Source organism: Odocoileus virginianus, chromosome 11, assembly GCF_023699985.2.
Source record: "Odocoileus virginianus isolate 20LAN1187 ecotype Illinois chromosome 11, Ovbor_1.2, whole genome shotgun sequence".
Lineage (NCBI taxonomy): Eukaryota > Metazoa > Chordata > Mammalia > Artiodactyla > Cervidae > Odocoileus > Odocoileus virginianus.
This window is the reverse complement of record NC_069684.1, coordinates 55,055,707-55,079,586: the sequence shown is the minus strand read 5'-3', so window position 1 is coordinate 55,079,586 and position 23,880 is coordinate 55,055,707. Positions and strand designations below refer to the sequence as shown.

General features: G+C 38.4%; 1 protein-coding gene across 2 annotated transcripts in view; it reads right to left on the bottom strand.

Annotated features, from left to right (window-relative positions):
* Positions 1-1,049: 1,049 nt before the first annotated feature.
* The window catches only part of EPRS1 (glutamyl-prolyl-tRNA synthetase 1), a 61,295-nt gene continuing 38,464 nt past the window's right edge, over positions 1,050-23,880 (bottom strand). For both annotated transcript variants that reach the window (XM_070474498.1, XM_020912611.2), the window contains 14 exons: positions 22,867-23,100; positions 18,260-18,522; positions 16,296-16,347; positions 15,615-15,824; positions 15,098-15,170; positions 13,783-13,862; positions 13,420-13,521; positions 12,226-12,381; positions 11,505-11,702; positions 10,864-11,037; positions 8,212-8,372; positions 5,515-5,593; positions 2,203-2,267; positions 1,050-1,412 (listed from right to left, as the gene is read on the bottom strand). In XM_070474498.1, coding sequence (XP_070330599.1) covers positions 1,262-1,412; positions 2,203-2,267; positions 5,515-5,593; positions 8,212-8,372; positions 10,864-11,037; positions 11,505-11,702; positions 12,226-12,381; positions 13,420-13,521; positions 13,783-13,862; positions 15,098-15,170; positions 15,615-15,824; positions 16,296-16,347; positions 18,260-18,522; positions 22,867-23,100 — 1,998 coding nt within the window. In that variant the 3' untranslated portion in view covers positions 1,050-1,261. The remainder of the gene's footprint in view (positions 1,413-2,202; positions 2,268-5,514; positions 5,594-8,211; positions 8,373-10,863; positions 11,038-11,504; positions 11,703-12,225; positions 12,382-13,419; positions 13,522-13,782; positions 13,863-15,097; positions 15,171-15,614; positions 15,825-16,295; positions 16,348-18,259; positions 18,523-22,866; positions 23,101-23,880) is intronic.

The window sequence follows — 23,880 nt, the reverse complement described above, 5'->3', positions numbered from 1 at the left end:
AAAAAAAAAATTCTTAAAAGAAAAAAAGGGCCAAGTATGGACACAGCACACTGATGTCTTAACAAGCAGGCCAAGGAAAGGAAGCCAGTGGAAGACACATGACTGAGAAAAAGACGGACTTTCCTGGTGGCAGTGGATAGGAATCCGCCTGCCAATGCAGGGGACACGGGTTCTATCCCTGGTCCGGGAGGCTCCCACGTGCTGCAGGGCAGCTAAGCCAGTGCACCACAACTTCTGAGCCAGTGTTCTACAGCCCACGAGCCGCGACTACTGAGCCTGTGTGCCCCAACTGCTGAAGCCTGCACACCGCAGAGCCACACACCACAACTACTAAAGCCCACGCCCCACAACAAGAATAGCCTCCGCAGCGAGAAGCCTGAGCAAGGCAACCAAGATCAGCCTCCGCTCACTGCATCGAGAGAAGGCGTGAGCACAGCAACGAAGACCCAGCACAACCAAAAAATAATAACATACATTTTTAAAAGAAAAGAAAGAAAGAAGAGCCAAAAGCAAGAGGGCAAATCGTGAGAGTGATTTTAGTGCGGAAAAAAGAAAAGAGCAACGCTTTCTAACAGCAGAGCTAAAGCAGTGAGCCTGGCAAGACAAGGAACTAAGAAGTCAGCTTCGGGCAGAGGCGGCAGTGTGACCTCTCTGAGAAGAGAAGCGTGTGGGGGCGGTGCGCAGGCGCAGAAGCAGGGTGAGCGAGTAAAAGCCCAAAGCTGGAAGTAAGAGGTCAGGAGGCCTTATCACTATTAAGTCACGACTGGTGTTTTAAAGACCCCACAGTAACCAGGAAGAACAAGAGGAGACAGAAGTTCATGAGAAATCTCTTTTGGGACATCTGTGATTGTAGTTTACTTTTTAAACAGAAAGATTAAGGGTAATTTTACATTCCAAGGAGTTACGAAAAGGAAGCACTCCAACATGGAAGAAACGGAAAATCGGCGCTGCAAGGTGTGAAACAAGAGGGCTACATGGAGCAGAACAGTTAGAATAACTGTGGCACAGAATTAAGGTATTTTAGAAACAAATGAATACATGAAACAATATTAGTTCGTGATATTTATTACTGGGGCTGGTTACAGAAAAATCTTTTTTCCACTGTTGATTTAGGCATAAGAATAGGTATTTGTCTCGTGTGGCTTCCTTTTAGAACTTCTATTTTTAAAAAACTCATAAAACTGTCTCTATCTGGGAAGATTAGTATCAATTCTTTTTTTAAAAAGTGAGGAGGGTAGGAGCTGGGGTTTTGTTTTATGCCTCAGTAACTACGACCAAACAAGGTGTAGTACTTGGCAAGGTTCTTTCCACACAAGCACTTGGCTCCCGGCGGCAGCTCACAGAGTGGTTTGAAGGGGATGCACAAGCTTTTAGCTCCCATCGACGGAGCACCAGGCTCAAGATCTTGATCCCTGAATTAAAAACAGATAAAAAATCCATTCGTTTATGCCATACATTTCTTTTTGTTTTCCATTTATTTTTATTAGTTGGAGGCTAATTACTTTACAATATTGTAGTGGTTTTTGTCATACACTGACATGAATCAGTCATGGATTTACATGTATTCCCCATCCCGATCCCCCCTCCCACCTCCCTCCCCACCCCATCCCTCTGGGTCTTCCCAGTGCACCAGCCCCAAGCACTTGTCTCATGCATCCAACCTGGGCTGGTGATCTGTTTCACCCTTGATAATATACATGTTTCGATGCTGTTCTCTCAAAACATCCCACCCTCGCCTTCTCCCACAGAGTCCAAAAGTCTGTTCATCTGTGTCTCTTTTTCTGTTTTGCATATAGGGTTATCATTACCATCTTTCTAAATTCCATATATATGCATTAGTATACTGTATTGGTCTTTATCTTTCTGGCTTACTTCACTCTGTATAATGGGCTCCAGGTTCATCCATCTCATTAGAACTGATTCAAATGAATTCTTTTTAATGGCTGAGTAATATTCCATGGTGTATATGTACCATAGCTTTCTTATCCATTCGTCTGCTGATGGGCATCTAGGTTGCTTCCATGTCCTGGCTATGATAAACAGTGCTGCGATGAACATTGGGGTGCACGTGTCTCTTTCAGATCTGGCTTCCTCGGTGTGTATGCCCAGAAGTGGGATTGCTGGGTCATATATGCCATACATTTCTATTCTTTTTCATTGCAATACCTTATAGGTTTTATCTGTTAAACATAATTATCTTACCTAGCAGTGGTCTTTTTGATCCAATCTTCACAGTCCATTTCCCCACAGAATGGAATCTGAACAATCTAATAAGAAAAAAAGGTTCAGTATTTACAACTCCTTCTATTCTATAAAAGGAACATTTGAGCTCTGTATTAAACCTGCAAGCAAAAAGGACAGGCCTCCCAGGCCTTTTCAGGCCATGACACCTTGCAAACCTGCTAAGAACTTTGCTCAGAGATGCCGGAGATAGGAAAGAAATGTTTTCCACTATCCCAAATCCACACTTCATGTAACATCTGCACATAACAAAGACATCTTTGTAATATACTTAAATGACCAAATAAACTGGCTGCAATATAGTGCTAAAGAGAAGGAACAAAAAGTGAATTTCAAATCATCCTCATCTCAAATCTGCACTGCCGCCTGCTCTACCTGGCTCCATGGTTATCAGAAGGATGGAGAGGACAAAAAGTAAACTGATTTTCAGAGAAAGAAAGCGTCAGTCACTCAGTCCTATCCGACTCTTTGTGACCCCATAGACTGCAGCCCACCAAGCTCCTCTGTCTATGGGATTCTCCAGGCAAGACTACAGGAGTGGGTTGCCATTTTCTCCATGGGATCTTCCTGACCCAGGGACGGAAAGCCAGGTCTTCTGCATTGCAGGCAGATTCTTTACTGTCTGAGCCACCAAGAGAGTTCACATAATTAAGTATATAATTTTAATTTTATATACAAATAATTTAAACGAATTAATCATGTAAAATCTAAATGTAGAAACTGTGCAATGAAAACAGAAGAAAAAACAAACCTACAGATATAAGAGCTGAACTAACAAAGTGAATTCCCTGTATTGAAACTTACTAAATCATTAGCATTTACACAGACGTAAAGCATGGAAAAACCGTACATTCTTAAAAGTATTATTTAAAATTTATTCTAAAAGACAGAATGGGGGAGAACTTTAATCAGTCTCTATGCAATGATATAAATAATAACCCAATTACAAAGACTGCAATAATAAATTTAAATTTAGTTTCTTAGAAATTTTACTTTTGTTAATGTACAACACAAAGCTATATTTTTTATAATATTAACAAATTTTACAGTAGTCTTATTTCTTTGTACCAAGGGAAAAAAAAAATCACCAAGACTTGAAAAGGTATTTCTAAAAAAAATTTTTTTAATTTAAAATGGTTAAGCATGTAAACAAATTCAACCAAAGTTGTCATTAGATGTATTTGGACTCATCAATGATAATTTTGTGAAAAACCAAAAGATTCAATTCTTTTTATGCTCAAAGCTTTTGATAAGATCTGAAATTTCTTATTATTTATGCACATAATTCATTAATGTGAAAGGAGAATACACATTTTTAGGCGATTTATTCAGCCATAGAAAGGTTTCTACCTTTTTATCTTTCATTTTTTTCTACATCTATATTTTAAAAAGACAAAATCTTTTGCAATATATAGTGTCTGGAACTCTTCAGCAGAAATGTTACTGATGAGAAATAGTAATGTAATAAAAGAAATAATGATCAACAGATTAATGATATATTTATGTCAACAGTAACAAGTATATGTTACATATAAATGACATCTATTTTTCATTCAATTCAGATCACCTCCTTGGAAAAATTTACTAAAATCAAATCCTACAAATCAGATATATTAGAAAAAATTTTTTTCATTTATACCAACAAGGAAGGGTAGAAAATCAAACTCTCACTTACATTCAAGTTCCAAAGATCCCCTCCTCCTTCTCCCCTCCCAGTAAATCCAATTTGATTTACCACATCATCAAAGCTTGCTTGACAGTCAGTCAGCATAGCTAAGCTGACCAACAAGAGGTGAGATGGGAGATGAAACTGACTACTGAATACCAGAAACAACAGTTGTTTTGGTCTCTGTGTGATCTTTGGACACACAACCAAAATACTGTATTCTGGTTCAGGACAGATGTTGAAATCTCTCCAACAGCTTATCTAATATTAGAATATGATTCCACTAATATCTGCTGAGATTCATTTCTTTGAAAACAACGGATTAACTGATAAGTTACTCTATTGATTTATTAACTCTTACGCAATGTCTTTAATAGACTTTACTGTAAGAATACCATATTTCTATAATAAAGGAAATCATAAAATTCAATACTTTATGGAACAAAAAAATTATGAAAAAGTAAATAAATCACAGTGGAAGAAAAAACATACACAGTGTCCATTCTTAGGCAAAAAGTCTAGAAGAAATAGAAATCTGAAATATGTAGTTTGAAGTGAAGTGACAAATGATGGAAATGAGAATGGTGGAAGATTACCAAGGCAATAAACCAAGAATAACAGAAGGCTAAATACTGCAGAATTACAGATCAGAAGGGGATTTTGATACTATTTTGTACTTATTTTTCAGAGTAGTAAACTGACAGACATATTAAGAGGACAATGATCACAACCAAAATCCTGTCTTAAACCCTCAGGATGAATTTTTTTAAAAGATACAGAGAAAAAGTACATTAAGCTGAATCAGAAGAGAGACCCAAATTCTAATACTAGGCCTGCTGTTGTATGGCTTGGGGTAATTCATTTAGACTCTGGCCCGTGACTTTCTCATTTATAATCTGGGGACACAGAACAGGCTGTATAAGTAAACATGTATACCAGAATACTAAAGTTCATAAGTGATTCATTCCAGTAATTAATAATTTTACAAACTGAAACTTCTTCTTTATGAAAACTAAGTTTTGGCTGGGAACATCTGCATATACAGAGCACACAAAACTGATAAAATCTTCAAGAGTCATTAGGAAAACCCATTCAGTTTTATGGAATCCAGTAGTACCCACTCATTCTCAAAAACAGGCTTAGAAATGAGTAATATTTTTTCACTTATTATTCAGAAAGATCAATCAATTAAGATCTGGGTAAGTATATAGGGTGAGAGATCAGAAACAGGCATTCCTTATTTTAGGAATCTGGCCATTACATTTCTGAAACTAAAACAATGCTTACTTTAGGAACTTAAGCTGAGAACACAAAATGAAATTTTTCAAAAATGAAAATATTAGGGGTCATACAGAATGAAACTCATTCAATGAGCCTAATGAACATGAGAGAAAGCTTTTATAAAATCAGTTCACAGTGTTGTCCAAAAATGACAGAATATTTTTTTGCTGCAGGAAAGTCAATGGAAAACAGAGGCTGAATAATATATAAACCTTTTGTGTGACAGGCTTTGAAAAAGGGATTAACATGATACATAAATTCAATGAGTCTTAAAATACCACTCACTGAAATATATTTATATTAAAAAATTTTCAGAATTCTCTTACCTTCCCAGAATCAAGCTCTTTCTGGAAGTCCTCCATTGTATTGGCCACAACCATGTGAGTCTTAAGGTCTTCAGAAGCCCTATCAAGTAATTAGAATACACATTTTTTCTTACTAATAAATTCAAGCACGCATTAGTTCAGCTGTGTCCCACTCTCTGCAACCCCATGGATGGTAGCCCACCAGGCTCCTCTGTCCATGGGATTTCCCAGGCAAGATACTGGAGTGGGTTGCCATTTCTTCCCCCAGGGGATCTTCCCGACCCAGGAATCAAACCCGCATCTCCTGCGTCTCCTGCACTGTCAGGCAGATTCTTCACCACTGAGCCACAGGCTACCCAGAATTAGAAGTGAACACGTATTTTTTCTTGCTAATATGACAAAGTTTTTTTTAATGACCTAATTTAATGTAAGAATAACAACTTGGAATTGAGAAGAATTCAACATGAACCTCAACTTTGTCTCCAGCAGTGACATTCAGTGAACTTCATCACTAGTTATTAGTTAGCTCATCACTGCATTATTGGAAGCATTAACAAATTTGCCAAGCACACACAGGTAACAATTACTTTTGTCATAGTCATTAAATATCTACTGATCAATATTGTAACTCCTGGCTTTACCACTTATTACCTACCAGAGTCTAGGTTATCATTTAAACTTCTCTGGTCTTAGTTTTCCCTTCTACAAAACTGGAAAAATACTCATCTAACTACCATATCAAATTGTTGTGAGAATCAAGCACAAAGGCATGAAAATGTTTAAAAAAGGAAAAAACAAATAAATATACATTATTCAAGCTATTTTCACATACTCGGTAAGTCTTTTGTAAGAACCTCAGGTTCCAGAAATGAAATAAATATTATTCTCTTCCACACTCAAAGTCACACATCACATGAGGAGCACTCACAGGTGGGGACCAATGAAGAGAAGGCATATTTTTCTTTTCTGAACCTCAGGGTTAGACTGTGGGAACCCTGACCATGACTGTTCACTGTCCACCAAATCTGTTTCCCTTTCTTCTGACTTTTTTGCAGTGAGGTGGGTGGGCCCAAGTGACTAAGCTACAGCCAATGAGATACAGAAAGGAGCATGCCACTTCCAAGGCTGAAGCCTTAAGGAGGGGAAAAATGCACTATTAATGCAAGCAACTTGCATTAATAAATTTACTGAATTAAAATGTCAATACACAGATATAAAGAACAGACTGTTGGACTCTGTGGGAGAAGGCGAGGGTGGGATGACTTGAGAGAATAGCACTGAAATATGTACACTATCATATGTGAAACAGATCGCCCGTCCAGGCTGGATGCATGAGGCAGGGTGCTCAGGGCTGGTGCACTGACTGGGATGACCCTGAGGGATGGGATGGGGAGGGAGGGGGGTCAGGATGGGGAACACGTGTACACCCATGGCTGATTCATGTGAATGTACGGCAAAAATCACCACAATATTATAAAGTAATTAGCCTCCAATTAAAAATTTTTTTAAAGTCAATAAAGTCCTGTTTTTTGAGCCATTAAAGCAGTGTTTTTCCCTACCAGGGGTGTACATCTGGGTCACACAGAGCATTTTAACAACACAGGTGACCAGAATCTATCTGAAAACTAATGAATCAGAGTCCTCGAGTATAAGGCCCAGGTATTTTTCTGTTCCCAAAGCTCCCAGGCGACTCTGAAGAGACTCTCTGGAGAAGAGTCACTGTGCTGAGAGCACTATTCAGGCGACAGCAACGAGGACAGGCAGCTTTCTAATCTTGCATCTCTGACAGTATCTCCTGCTCTGAGTGCAGATGAACTTCACAAGAATTATGCATTTGTTGGCCAAAAAATCCATGAAAGTCATCCTCAAGAGACGTATTATCATTCGCATTTTAAGGCAAGCCAGCCAACAAAAGCAAGTTCATTTGCCTACTAGCATCACATAAAAGCACCAAAGTCAAGGCTAAAACTAGTTCACTCCTTATGTGCAATATTTACTGAAGATGAACATAAATCAGACACAGGTATTAGAAGATAAATGAGGAAGGTGCAGGCATGATCCCCCCCACCCCCAACAAACTGAGCCTCTATCCCCAGTGGCCACAGGTCCACCTTCAGGTGGACAGAAAAGAAAATAAGGTGCCACCCAGAGGCTACCCATCTTCTAGTGCCTCTGCCTTGAGATCTGTGATTCTAAAAGTCCCCTCTCCAGAGGTCAGGGCAGCCTTAAGCCTTCCCATCACCCCCAACCCCCTTCAGGAGGTTCTAAGCCTTGGTGACATATCACCACCACCAGGGGGTGTTTACTACTCAAGGTGCCAGGCGCCCTAGGCCAGTTAAATTAACACCACTCCAGCAGGGTCCCAGGCACAGGTAGTTTGAAAAGCTCCCCAGGTGCTGCTAATGTGTACCCAACAAGTGAGAATCAGTGCCTCTGTCCCTCAAATCTGATGTATCATAAAAGCCTGGGTCTAAAATGAACCCAAATCAGTCAAAGGGACAGACAGTCCATCACTCCAAACCCAACAGGGAGCAGAATGCATACATAAAATAATCACAATACAAGTCAAAAAACCAAAGAGAAAGGCCAATTAAGAACCACGGGAGTTCGGAGGGGAAGATGACTTCCCATGGGGGCAATCAAGGATTCCGTGGTAGAGATCGCAAAGGCTGAGCACAATGAGAAGACAAGAGACACAAGCAACTTTAAGGAACTGACCGGGTAAAGAGGTTAACGTGGATGTCTTCCAAAATAGCATGAAGCTTCGTCTCAGCCTCATTTTCAGCAATTGTCAGCTTTTCTCCAGTGTCTCGTCTGACAGCTACAAACTGACAGTTCTTCATATCACGTGGCCCAACCTCAAGTCTAATCGGGACTCCCTAGAAAACAAAAAAGCAGTGAAAATGACACATGCACATCTCCAATTGAATAAACAGACTGATATCATGGCTTTACCTACTTTAGATCATAAATACCTGAAACACAAAGACAGATGCAAGCCATTTTAAAGAGAAGGTAATATTCCTGATATATTTCAGAAACCTATTCCAATGAGAAGGCATAAACCTAACGAAAGAAGGTACTGCCCAAGTGGCTCTGAGCTGGGAAAGAGTTTAACGGGGAAACACGTGGGCAGCTGTCCAGCTCGCGGTTCCTACCTTCTTTCACATAACAGCGCACATGGAAAACCACACTTGCATGGCACACGGGGGTAACACAGTAGGCTCCCTGGAACACCCTCGACTCATTCATGGCACACGGCATGCTCTGGGGGGCAGACCCTGGCTCTGGCTGCTCTACCTTGAGCACCAGAATTACTGAAGGACTTGTCAAAGCACACACTGCTGGGCTCCGCCACCCGAGTTTCTGATCACCATAGGTCCAGCAATGGGGCCCAAGAATTTGTAATCCTATCAAGTTCTAAGATGGTAAAGAATCCATCTACAATGCGGGAGACGTGGGTTCTATCCCTGGGTTGGGAAGACCCCCTGGAGAAGGGAATTGGCTACCCACTTCAGTATTCTTGCCTGGAGAATTCTATGGACAGAGGCGCAAACATGGGATCACTGACAGGCTACAGTACACGGATCACAGAGTCGGACATGACTAAGTGACTTTTCACTTCACTTTCACCAAGTTCTCCCATGATGCTGAGCTGCTGGTCCTGGGACTGCACTCTGAGAACCAATCCCCAGGAGCCCAGGGTTTTTACAAAGAAGCTTAAGGAGCATATGCAAGTTTAAGCCTTGTGGATGTTCAATCCTTGTGAATCCACATAATAAGTTTGCTCTGAGTGGATTAAGGCTTAAGAGAGATTCCACTTTTAGGGGCTAGAAACTTCCTGACAAAACTTTAACACACTTTTCTTTTTTGAGTGAAGGATCCTCTATAATAGTTTTGAATTTAAGTTAGGAGCCTCTCTACACAGTTCGACTGATCAGTCATCCCCCAAACCAAAGCCAAAGGAAAAAATGTAAATGTTACTCTAGAAAAAAATGATTTACCCCCTAGAGAAGACTTACTTTATAAAATAACAGCACTCTGGAACAAAATACTGTATCCTTTCACATTATTTTATTGTTTCCCTTTCACCCAATGTATACATGTGTTAAGAAACAGTGCTAAATGCAATGAGATTTAAAAAGATGAATAGGAGAGATCCTATCCTCAAGAAGCTTCATGTTTTGCAGGGTAACTAAGAATTGCACACAAATAATAAAAATCAGTGCAGAAAACCAGAAAATCAAAAGGGGGAGCCTACCCTCAGCAGGAAGAGAGAAGAAAAGTCACTGGAGAAGGCAAAAATTAATGAGTAATCATCAAAACAGAAGAACATTCTAAATGTAAATACCATGGATGACAATGAAAAGCTGAGGAACTACTCCTGATTAAAAGAAACTAAAAACATATGAAAATAAAAATGCACTAGGACTACATCCTATCCTGAGCAAGGGAGAGCCGGGACAGCTCAGAGGAATGCAGAGGAGAGGCCCACAAGTGTGGACGACTATTTTTTACCTTTCAGTCCAGTTAGTAGCAAGGGATAGGTTTCTTTTTGGTACCATGGGCAAGTACAAATGGGTTTAAACAAGCTATTACTGCAATCACACACTTGCTATTTCCAAGTAAATAAAAAAGACTGCAATTAAAGGGAAATTTACACAACTTTAAAGTCTTTATTAAAGGCAGGAGAGTATGTAAAGGAAAAAATATATCACAAAAGGAAAGCAACATCAATATAACTACTATCTTTCAGCACAGATTTATCTGAGGGGCCATTTAAAACAAAGAACTAAAAGATGAGCAACTCTGAGGACATGCATTGTTAATACTGAATAATCCCAGCATGGCTAAACTTGCATATTTGAAAACTTGAACCTGCAACCTCACTACCTCTTCCCATCCACTGCCTGTAATGAGAGTTTATAAATTCTTGACTCCTAACTGCTAGTTCTAACAAGATTTCCTGTTTCATCATTAAGAAAAAAATCCCAGAAGTTTGAAAAATGGAATAAAGAATACAGATCACCTATTAATCACTGTGCAATAAATAAAAGTTAAATAAAAAACATTAAATCAGAATTTATACTAGACTTGAATATACAAAGTAAAAATTAACAAACCACTGTGAAACAACGTGGTGTGAAACTACTCTCTGATTAGCTGCACCAATGACAGCTGTTAACAGCTGACGTCCATGCACCACGATTCTGATAGTCTTACTATTGAAATAATTCTTGATATAAATGTTTTAGTAACAACTATAGGGGGGTTGTTAACCATAAACAAGGTCTTCAAGATCATTTTTATTCAAAACACAAAAATGCAAATTGGGAGAGTGGGAGTAAAATATGCTACTTAGGACTTTACCTTGAGTTCCCAGTGATTGAATTTCCAACCTGGTGAGTAATTATCTCGCAAATCAACTCGAACTCGAATACTGACACTGAGTAACCGCCTTCGATAATCATTGCATTTTGCAATTAGAGCATCTCTGTCTTCTTCAGAAAGTGCATTTGTGATGCCACAGGGAATAACCATCACCTAGAATCCAGCACATCACAAATTTATACAAAGCAGCATCATACAGAAGTAATGAAGTCACAATCACTACTTAGTACTCACAAATCAAAACCTCCTAGTGACTATCAATCTTCACAGAAATCAACTTCTGCGGTTTCTAATCTACACAGAATATCTAGCAACGAGCTGCATATTATTTGTCCATAATAAATGTGTTTTTGTTTCTCATTTAACCTATTATAAATCATTTCAAAAAATAATTTCTAGAAGTTTTATAAAGTAGGTAGAAAATTTTAAAGGGTAGAAAACAATAACATGAATAATACACATAGTTGAACAACACCGAAATCTAGATTGTATTCTGTGTTGTTTCAGTATTAGCAAAACCTACCTGAATGACATTCAGAAAAGCACACTTTAAAATTTTTTTTTACTAAATAAGGCTTGAATTTTATGAAAGAAATAATGAACAGGAATACTTCCCTTACCTGAACACAGGCTACACGGGGTGGTAACACTAACCCCACGTTGTCCCCATGAACCATGGTCATCACACCGATAGTTCGTGTGGTCAGGCCCCAGGAGTTCTGATAGGCAAACTGCTTCTCTCCTGCTGTCTTTGGATCTTCAAAAACGATTTCAAACATTTTAGAGAAATTCTGTCCTAAATGATGTGATGTTGCTGCCTAAAATAGAGAAATATATCTTTTAACAACCTATTTCGCCTTTGAAAATTACTATTAAGACCACACACCTTAGCCTGGCACTAGATCTGTTTCATCTTCCCTGATCTTTTATGTTAAATGAGTTTTTAAAGCATAACTGATACAAAAAAAAACTAAGATTAGTAAAAAAAAAAAAAAAAAAAGAAAAAAGAAAAGAAAGAATTCTACAGAAATAATGCAGAAGACAACTATTATACCTCTTCTGCTGTGGGCAGACCCTTTCATAGGAATAACTTTAATTACAAAGGTTTAAAAAAATATATCCATGCTCTGGTAATTCAGGATACAAGCTTGACTTAACCGACATCGGAGATTCGGGGGAATGGGACAGATTGGCCTGAAATTATAATACGATCTAGAAGCACGTGATATACTGATTTTTTTTTTTTTAAGAGTCTACTTCTCTGATGGCAGAAGAAACTCATCAGATCGGCCCACGGCTATGCTTTCAGTCACCTAGGAGTCCTTTGTGGCAGTCTGATACCTGGATAGCTCTTCCACTGGCAGATATAAATGCTTCCAAGGTAGTGGTGTAATCTCCTCCTGCAAATTTCTCCTTTTCTGTCTTTCTTCCCTTTACAACAGGAATTGCCAGGAGTTCTTCATATACCTGAGCATATAAGTCAAGTATCTGCAAAACCTGTAACATGTTAAATGTAAAAATGTTTAAATTTATGCTAGTTTATTGGTTATAGATCAATAAAAACTGTACTATTTAAAACTAACTGTGGTGGGGAAAGCACTTCACACAACAAAAATCTTTTTTCTTGGAAGGGTTAAAGCAGCCAGTGTGAATTCATTAAGAGAGACAAAGCAGAACTCAGAGAAACGGAGGATTTTTCTAAATTAATTTTTATTGCAGTATAACTGCTTTTCAATGTTGCATTAGCTTCTACTGTAGAGCAAAGAGGATCAGCTGTACTAGTCCCTCTTTCTCCTTCCCATTTAGAGCACCACAGAGCACTGAATGAGGTCCCCTGAGATATACAGTAGGTTCTCACTAGCTATCTGTTTTAGAGTAATTTTTAATGTACATAAACTTAGAATATAAGAGAAAAATGAATGCTTATGGAAGATACACAGTAACCTGGGTGAAGACATCCTGAAGAATATTTAACTTCACCCATGATATTATAATAATTTCTTCTATACACTGAAGTCCAAAACTGTTTTCATCTGAAAATTTAAAGCAGTACATTTTCTAATAAAATTTCAATAAGCAGTTCCTTAAGTTCATGCTCAGACAGTAAAGAATCTGCCTGCAGTGCAGAAGATCCAGGTTCAGTCCCTAGATTGGGAAGATTCCTCTGGACAAGGGAACGGCAACCCACTCCAATATTCTTGCCACGAGAATACCATGGACAGAAAAGCCTGGTGAGCTAGTCCAAGGGGTCGCATAGAGTCAGACGTGACTGAGCAACTAATATTAACACATCTGAATTAACCTGTTTTTAATTTTAAGAGGTGATATGTAAATCTTAAGGAACAAAACAATTTATACCAGAAAGCTGTCTTACAATGTCACTTTGAGATCAGACCAAATTTCAACTTCGTTATTTACTGAATGATTACTACTATGTAGATAGCACTGCATTACTTACAGCTGGGGTGGGGGTAGGAATGTATAGTCTGGACAAAAAAATCAGAACAGAATTAATATGGAACACAACTTTTCTACCTCTTCTGCTGCCTCTTCAAATGTAGCAAAGGCACTGTGCCCTTCCTGCCAGAGGAATTCACGAGTACGTAAGAAAGGCTGAGGGTGCTTGAACTCCCAACGCTGGAAAAGGCAAGAACACAGTTTGATAGTTAGAGCTTTTCAATTTTTAGTGAAAACTTTATGTGGTAAGTCATGAGAAATCCCAATTGTGATCCAAAATATCAGTATTTCAAAAATGCTTTCATATTCCCAATCCTTTGAATATAAAAGTAAGAAAAAAAAATGTGTGTGTGTGTGTGTGTGTTTCGGCTAAGAAAAAGAATGACTAAGAAGAATGGCTAAGAAGAAAAATGACGAATTGCAAGATGGGTGTGCACCTACCACCACGCTGCACCACTGGTTGAGCTTTATGGGCAGGTCTCTGTGGGACTGCACCCACTTCGCATACGCAGGATACATTACTGAAAAGACACAGGGAAGCATGAGCAGTTAGTCATTCCCCTTGAAGGCTGGTACTATTAAACCAGCAACATAACAGGAACTAAAGCACTGTATCTGTGCAGGTGAGTGAATGGTACTGTATTTCATAAAATGGATTAGTCAAGGAAAAACTTGACTGTATTTTATGTTCTTCACAATGAGATTTACATTTAATTTGACAACTTCTCAGTGTTTTGTTTCTAAAGACTAAGGGAAGATCTTACAGTATATACTATCTTCTATATTAAGTTCTTTGCATTCATCACCCTGTTCAATCCTCACATTCAACCCACAAAATAAATATCATCTCAATACTGAAAATGTGAGCTTAGAGAAGTTAAATAACCTGCTAAATGCAGCAGCTACCAGACTTTACATTAAATCTATCTGATGTGCCTACCCAGAGTCTGAAAGCTCTTGCCATCAACTGCTAATTTAAGTGAAGACACTTGTCTTATCATAGCCTATTAAGGATTATCTACAATTAGTAAAACAAAAAGAAAACTTTGCCAATCTGCCATGTGAAAAAAAAAAGTTGCTGTCATAATTTTAATAATGCATCATAATTAAGAGCATCACTAAAGTATCAAATAAAGAGCAAACAATCCCTAGCTCTAAAGATGGATAACCACTTTGGAAGACACTGACAGGCCAAAAGGCTTGAACTTTCCAAGTGGTATTCCCATTTGTTGCGTGTAGTTTTAGGAAAAACATTTAACCCATCAGAGAGCTTTTTTCTTTAATCTGCAAAATGGAGATAACAGTAGCTGTCTCTACTTTCCTAACTACACCATTGTGAGAATAATACAAAGTATAAATGAAATCACTTATTAACCTATAAAAACCCTATATAAAAGTAACACGAAAATGACTAAGTTAAGTCAATACGGCATAAAACACTAGTGTCTGCAATTTTATAATCAATTCCAAGAATAAAACTCCATGGGAAGTCCTAAAAAATTATAGCATGAAATTAAAAATGATACAAGTGGTTTAAAAAAAAAAAATGTATCTGGATGATAAAGAGCTCCACAAAGCATACTGTCAGAGAACAAAATTCTATGCCACTCAAATCTGCACTCATCTTTATCAACATTCATTAAACTTTGTATCATCAACAGGAATTATAAATATCACAAAATAAAAGGTGAAACTCAACTCTAATGTCTCTAATGTTCAATGAGCTTTTCTCCTGTGTTCCAAGGCCCACCCTCACCTGTTTCACTGGTAGGACGAATGGCAATTGGTTCTGCCAACTCTGTTTTGCCAGATCTTGTCACCCAAGCAACCTAGCAACATAAAATCATTTTTCATACATTTTTTAAAACAGCACTTTAGAAAAAGAACCCACAGATGTAGGCAAATTTCTATTTCAAGTTTTGCTATATCAATTAAGCAAGTTAAAATAACCACTTCTATTCACTGTGAGAAAAGGTAGATATTTACTGTCTTTATAATTTTTTATATTTATAAGATAATATTTTATATCTATAAAATATAATTTATACTGTATTTATAATTTTTACTGAAAGGTAAAAGCCAGTTAATTAATGTAACAAAAAGAATCATGATTTACACTGATGAAAGAAATATAATTTTTAAAAATGGTTTTACATTTCTCTAAGTTGACTGCTATAACCTGTCTTTTAAATTACTATTCAAGTGTGAATTGAAAATATACTTCTGACTTTATAAGAGAAAGATGCAAAAATAGAGAAAGTGGGCTAATTTACCTCAGGGGCAAAGTCAGCAATATGATTCTTCTCTGTCTCTAATGCACCTTGAGACACAAACATGGGGAAATAGCAGTTTTCAACACCGAGTTTCTTGATCTCAGCATCAAAAAAGTCCTTGATGGATTCCCAAATGGAATGTGCCCAGGGACGAAGGATATAGCAGCCACTTACATCATAGTATTCAATCATTTCTGACTTTGTGATGACCTTTTTAAAAGAAAAATACAGTCTATGAAGCCTAAACTGAACTAAAATTACAGTGTAAGTGCCACAAGTATGACAGGCAAGCTTCAAGTCTGGAGGGTTTCCCTGCTGGTGCATCCTCTTCATGTACATGTAAGATGGATCTTTCTAGATCCTTCTAAGAAACACGAGTGCTCTAAATTCGTAAGACTTGAATTCTAATCTTGCTTCTGCTGTTTTACTGTTTTGTTACTTTGGACTAATACTTTCACCTCACCAAAAAACAAAACAAAAATAAAGTAATGACTATCTCATAGATCCACTTCTCGGTTCAATACTTTCTGTGGGCATGCTTTGAAAACTGACATGTTTCATGACTATACTATGGATTACTAAAGGCATTATACATTATGACTCTGTATCTGGATTTCAGAATCTAAATGTAAGTAGCCTTTGAGAAATTTAAAAGAAGTAACCAACTGAGCCCATACTCACTTGAGAATACCAATCTGCAAGATTGTCTTCTTTTCTGGCCTCAAGACCCAACCTGTAGATATAAAAAATAAAATATAAATCTCTTCATCCAGCAACTGCTTTGAGGCTGAATAGAAATAAACCCCAAAACTTCAAAATGGCTTGTTTTTCTTCAGTATGAGTTATTTCTATGTTTGTATCTCTTCTGTATTCATCCCTGTATTTTTATCCTAGAAAACAGTTCAGAGTAGTGTGATACTGTCCACAAAAATTAGGAAAGCTAAGCCTAACAAAAAGCTATGATTTTAATGCAGACGCTCCTTTTACAAAGTTCTTTATAAGTTACCTTATAAGTTCTTTATAAATTACTACTAATTTGTAGTAAAGACGGGACTTATTCTCACTAAAAAATAAAAAGAAATTTTTGCCAATCTCAATGCAGATAAATTAGAGTAACATCAGTGTCTCACTGTAAATAACCTGTAAATAGTAAAAAACAATGGCTACATGTATATACCTATGTCAATACGTAAATGTGTATATGTGTGTGTGTGTGTGTCCTTACATGTGCTATAAGTTTTTCTTTTAACATCAGTCAATAAAAGTCACAGAGATAGATGCTTCCAAAATAAATTAAGTCTACAATAAAAAACTATTCTAGGCAATAATCTTTTTATTGAAACACTGACAACTATTCAGCAAACTGCAGTCTTAAAATTCACACAGAAAGTCTACCCAGGAGTTATGTCTTATAAAAGGTCCACCTTTTTAGAGTTTGTTGGCTTACTGGCTTAAAAGCTGAATGTATTTACATTTGAATTCTCCATTTTTCACTTTGACACATTCAGCAAAATGTCTACATGAAGTCTGGCCCTTTCACAAGCAGTCAGAAGGTAAAAGGTGAAATATTCTGTTCTCGCCTCTACTATTCTATAATTCTGATCACCCAGTCGATGGGCAAGAAAAGTCACAGTTGTATTCTCTTGTTTAAAGAGACCTTTTGTGTATGCCATGAGAGACGAGAGGCAGGAATTGAAATTCAGCTAAAAAAATCTTACCACCAAAGTATCTCTAAGTAGTAGCTGCTAACACCAGCTTAGCTCAGGTTTAGCTTCGAGAGAACCTCACATAGAGTTCACTCTAATTTGGGGATGGGGATAATGGAGGAATCTTACTGTTCACACAGATTGGAAATATAGAAACACCGTCTATTCCCCAGTGGGTGTCATCTTTAAACCAGGTTTGTTTCATATTTAACCAACCATTTTAAAACCTATTTCAAATGAAGTTCTCATTTAGTCCTCACAAAAGATTTTCATTTGAAAAATCTGCTGAAATACAAAACAGTATGTATAGTTAGGTTAACAATTGTGTTAAAGGGAGGAAAAAGAGGAAAAAATAACATGTTTGCTGTTCAGTCGCTGAGTTACGGATAGGCAACTCTGCAATTCCGTAGACCACAGTATACCAGGCTTCCCTGTCCTCCACTGTCTCCCGGAGCTTGCTCAAACTCATATTCATTGAGTCTGCGACGTTACCCAACCATCTCATCTGTCGCCCCCTTCTCCTTTGGCCTTCAATCTTTCCCAGCATCAGGGTCTTTTCCCAAAATACATACATATATATGTATTTGTTTTCACTTGTGTAAGCAAATGAAAATCTCTTGATGGATAGAGAAGAAACTAGTGACAGTGGTGACCAGTTCATTATGGTGGTAGGAGGAACTGGGAAAAAGGAAAAAGCACAGGAGTGAGACTTCACTGAACTTTTTATACTCTAAGATTCTTGAACCAAGCAAATGAATGTGTTACCATTTAAACACACAGAAAATGATCAGAAGCTCTCTGCTGACATTATACATTTAGCATTCTCCAGTTTAAGGAGATAGTCAAACTAACCAAAAAAGAAGTTTTTTTCAATAATTAATAAGAGTTGAATCTGTCTAAAACCCTGCTTCCCTTCAACTGAAGCTTCCGTTTCATTACCTGGTCTGCTTCTTCGGCCCCTGTCCTTCACCTGCTCCATCTGGTGACTGCCCGCTTGCCTGGTTTTTAGAGGGGTCTTTCTTTTGGCTGTCATTTTGCTTCTGGGGCTTATTCTGCTTTTCAGATTTATTTTCTTTTTCTTTCTTTTTCTTATCTTTCTCCTCAGTCCCAGTGGCAGAGACAGGCTTATAGTCTACTCCTGTCAGAGACCTGTACTGTGCTTTCAGCTGAAGGAGTTCTTGTACGGCTGTATCTACGTGATCCTTTAACAGAAGAGGAAACAGAGAAGAGAGCATTTAATTCCGATCGCTATCTAAGCACCGATGTGCAACGCTTTACAAGCAGATCTGAAAACACAAAGGCAGAGGGGTATGGGCTGGAGGTGGAGGATGTTAAATATACTAACTACTGAAATGAGTAAGAGAACATGATAAGAAGGGACAGAACTGGAAAACAGTTACTAAAAAACTGTACTATAATTGCTCTGTTTAAAGAATATATAGTCGCTAGCCACATGCAGCTACTTAAATTTAAATTTAAGCAAATAAAACTTAAAATTCAGTCCCTCAGTCACAACAGCCCCATTTCAACTGCTCAACAGTTGCAGAGGCTAGTGACTAGGGTACTGGACAGAATTGTTAGAGGACATTTCTATCATCTCAGAAAGTTCTACTGGAAAGCACTAGGTATAAAATGTATTCTGCAATTTAATAAGAGTTTTTAAATGACATAAGTTGAACATTTCACAATTATAAAAATGATAGTAATCAAGCTTCTATATTACTGGTTAAACTTTAAAACCTGTAACAACTGTTTTCCACTCATGTGAATTTGTACCAAGAAATCCTCCTCCTATAGTATAATACGACGAGCACAAACTACACCAGAAGTTCAAAGTAAAAGTTGCCATCTGAGACTGACAGAGCTTTAGGAGCGTGAGTCACACACAAAGTGCCCATCAAGGGTCTCCACTGCGCCAGGCACTGATAGATACAGGTCTCTAGTCTTACAGCCAAGAGAGACAATAATTAAAATATAGAGTATTTAAGTTGTGGATGTGATGGGTGATGAAAGTGAAGTCCAATACTGCAAAGGAACCTGGAATGTTAGGTCCGTGAATCAAGGTAAATTGGAAGTGGTCAAACAGGAGATGGGAAGAGTGAACATGGACACTTTAGGAATCAGTGAACTAAGATGGACTGGAATGGGTGAATTTAACTCGGGTGACAATTATATATACTACTGTGGGCGAGAATCTCTTAAAGAAATGGAGTAGCCATCATAGTCAACAAAAGGGTACAAAATGCAGTACTTGGATACAATCTCAAAAATGACAGAAGGATCTCTGTTCATTTCCAAGGCAAACCAATCAATATCAAAGAAATCCAAGTCTACGCCTCGACCAGTAATGCTGAAGTAGCTGAGGATGAACAGTTCTATGAAGACCTATAAGACTTTCTAGAACTAACACCCAAAAAAGATGTCCTCTTCATTATAAGGGACTGGAATGCAAAAGTAGGAAGTCAAGAGGTACCTGGAATAACAGGCTAATGTGGCCTGGGAACAAAATGAAGCAGGTCAAGGGCTAACACAGTTTTGCCAAGAGAACACACTGGTCATGGCAAGTACCCTCTTCCAACAACACAAGAGAAAACTCTACACATGGACATCACCAGATGATCAATACTGAAATCAGACTGATTATTTTCTTTGCAGCCAAAGATGGAGAGAGTCTATACAGTCAGCAAAAGCAAGACCAGGAAATGACTGTGGCTCAGATCACGAACTCCTTAGAGCCAAATTCGGACTTAAATTGAAGAAAGTAGGGGAAACCACTAGACCATTCAGGTATGACCTAAATCAAATCCCTTACGATTATACAGTGGAAGTGACAAATAGATTCAAGGGATTAGATCTGAGAGAGTGCCTGAAGACTATGGATGGAGGTTCGTGACACTGTACAGAAGGCAGTGATCAAGATCATTCCCAAGAAAAAGAAATGCAAAAAGGCAAAATGGTTGTCTGACAAGGCCTTACAAATAGCTGAGAAAAGAAGAGAAGCTAAAGACAAAGGAGAAAAGGAAAAATATACCCATTTGAATGCAGAGTTCCAAAGAATAGCCAGGAGAGATAAGAAAGGCTTCCTCAGCAATCAATGCAAAGAAATAGAGGAAAACAATAGAATGGGAAAGACTAGAGATCTCTTCAAGAAAATTAGAGATACCAAGGGATCATTTCACGCAAAGATGGGTTCGATAAAGGAGAGAAATGGTATGGACCTAACAGAAGCAGAAGATATTAAGAAGAGGTGGCAAGAATACACAGAAGAACTATACAAAAAAGATCTTCATGACCCAGATAATCACAATGGTACGATCACTCACCTAGAGCCAGATATCCTGGAATGCGAAGTCAAGTGGACCTTAGGAAGCATCGCTCTGAACAAAGCTAGTGGAGGTGATGGAATTCCAGTTGAGCTATTTCAAATCCTAAAAGATGATGCTGTGGAAGTGCTGCACTCAATACGCCAGCAAATCTGGAAAACTGAGCAGTGGCCACAGGACTGGAAAAGATCAGTTTTCATTCTAATCCCAAAGAATGTTCAAACTACCGTACAACTGCATTCATCTCAGACACTAGCAAAGTAATGCTCAAAATTCTCCAAATCAGGCTTCAACAGTATGTGAACCATGAAGTTCCAGATGTTCAAGCTGGATTTTGAAAAGGCAGAGGAACCAGAGATCAAATTGTCAACATCCACTGGATCATCAAAAAAACAAAAAAGTTCCAGAAAAACATCTACTTTTGCTTTATTGACAATGACAAAGCCTTTGACTGTGTGGATCATAACAAACTATGGAAAATTCTTAAAGAGATGGGAATACCAAACCACCTGACCTGCCTCCTGAGAAACCTGTATGCAGGTCAAGAAGCAAAAGTTAGAAATGGAAATGGAACAACATACTTCTTCCAAATCGGGAAAGGAGGACATCAAGGCTGCACATTGTCACCCTGCTTATTTAACTTCTATGCAGAGTACATCATGCGAAATGCCCGACTGGATGAAGTACAAGCTGGAATCAAGATTGCCGGGAGAAACAGCAATAACGTCAGATATGCAGATGACACGACCCTTATGGCAGAAAGTGAAGAGGAACTAAAGAGCCTCCTGATGAAAGTGAAAGAGGAGAGGAAAAAGTTGGCTTAAAGCTCAACATTCAGAAAACTAAGATCATGGCATCTAGTCCCATCACTTCATGGCAAATAGATGGGGAAACAGTGGAAACAGTGAGAGAGTTTATTTGGGGGGGCTCCAAAGTCACTGCAAATGGTGACTGCAGCCATGAAATTAAAAAACGCTTGCTCCTTGGAAGAAAAGCTATGACCAACCTAGACAGCATTTTAAGAAGAGACGCAACTTTGTCAACAAAGGTCCCTCTAGTCAAGGCTATGGTTTTTCCAGTACTCGTGTATGGATGTGAGAGTTGGACTATAAAGAAAGCTGAGGGCCGAAGAATTGATGCTTTTGAACTGTGGTGTTAGAGAAGACTCTTGAGAGTCCCTTGGATGGCAAGGAGATCCAACTAGTCTATTCTAAAGGAGATCAGTCCTGGTGTTCATTGGAAGGACCGATGCTGAAGCTGAAACTCCAATATTTTGGCCAACTGATGTGAAGAGCTGACTCACTGGAAAAGACCCTGATGCTGGGAAAGATTGAGGGTAGAAGGAGAAGGGGACGACAGAGGATGAGATGGTTGGATGCCATCACCGACTCAATGGATATGAGTTTGGGTCAACTCCAGGAGTTGGTGATGGACAGGGAGGCCTGGTGTGCTGCAGTCCATGGAGTCTTAAAGAGTTGGACACGACTGAGAGACTGAACTGAACCTAGACAGCATATTAGAAAGCAGAGGCAGTACTTTACCAACAAAGTTCCATTTAGTCAAAGCTAGACCGTTTTTCCAGTAGTCATTGTATGGATGTGAGAGTTGGATTATAAAGAAAGTTGAGTGCCGAAGAACTGATGCTTTTGAACTATGGTGTTGGAGAAGACTCTTGAGAGTCCCTTCGAATGCAAGGAGATCAAACCAGTCCATCCTAAAGGAAATCAGTCCTGAATATTCACTGGAAGGACTGATGCTGAAGCTGAAACTCCAATCCTTTAGCCACCTGATGCAAAGAACTGACTCACTGATGTTAGGAAAGATTGAAGGTGGGAAAAGAAGGGGACGACGGAAGATGAGATATTGGATGGCATCACCGACACGATGGACATGAGTTTGAGCAGGCTCCGGGAGTTAGTGATGGACAGGGAAGCCTGGTGTGCTGTAGTCAATGGGGTCACAAAGAATCAAGACACTACTGAGCGACTGAACTGAACTGAAGTGTTATGTCAGAGAACAGCAGAGTTCCACGAGCACGTCCAGTCAACCCTAGTTGGTGGGAAAAGGATCAACAAACGACTCCCTAAAAGGTAAGATAAAAAAGTTGAAAACTGACATTAAGAGTAGAGGTTAACCGAATTTGATGAGCAGAAAGCATTCTAGACAAAGAAAGTAGCCTGTAATGAACAAAACAAAACACACAAACGTTAATACCACACCAACCTTAGAAGCTTTGTCAGCTTTAAGTTTTCGAACTACTTCTCCTTGAGAAGCTACTTTGTCAAAAAGTAGTTTGGCTTCTGGTGTTTCTGGACCACTAGGCTCAGAGCTTCTGGGTGGACTTGAATCTGAACTTTGAGATGATGGGGGCTGACCAGGCACGTACTCCTTCCCAGTTTTTTCTTTATACTGAGCTTTTAGGGACAGTAAGCATTCTACAGCTTCATTTACTTTAGCCTGTGAGAAAAGAGGAAAAAAAGATAAATATTTAATGCTTTCTGAAATTTCTGAAAATTTCAAATAGTATTAAAAATCATTAATTACTGCCAAAATATCCCTGTAAATAGTCATCATGAAGAAACTCAAGCACAAAGGAGTCAAATAAATCAGCCTAAAATAACATATCAAAGCTAAACAAAAGTTAAAAATATAAGTAACATAAATCTATATACAAATCATAAAAATAAGCATAAACGTACATACACAGATAATACTGTAACTTTTTACTTCATATATGTAAATAGACAAAGTATAGAACATCCAAGCAAACTGTCAGTTTCCAAGTCCTGGGACTGTAAATAGTGGAGTCAGAATTTACAAAATCAGAATTTACCTGTACAAATTCTTATTTTCTTCAGCCCATTAAACAGACACAAAATATACCATTAGAAAAAACCCACAGTATGAGCTCACCTAAAGAATAACTACATCACTCTTACAAATGTACAATGAAATGAGAGTGTATGTTGAGGTTTTAGATATTCACTTCATATATATATCGGCCTCTGATACTTCAACTTAATTATGATGAAAAAGAATGAAACACTCAGCCAAAATGAAGATTCCTGTGACTTCAGCAGAGGACACCAACACGGGCCAAGCTGGACACCTCACTTGAGCAGAGACACCATCTAACCACGGACTACACCTCACACTTACGCTGTATGCTCTACGCTGGAAAGCCGAAGCGTCAATCACAACAGAGGAAAAGTGCCTCCCAATAAGCTTATGCAAGTT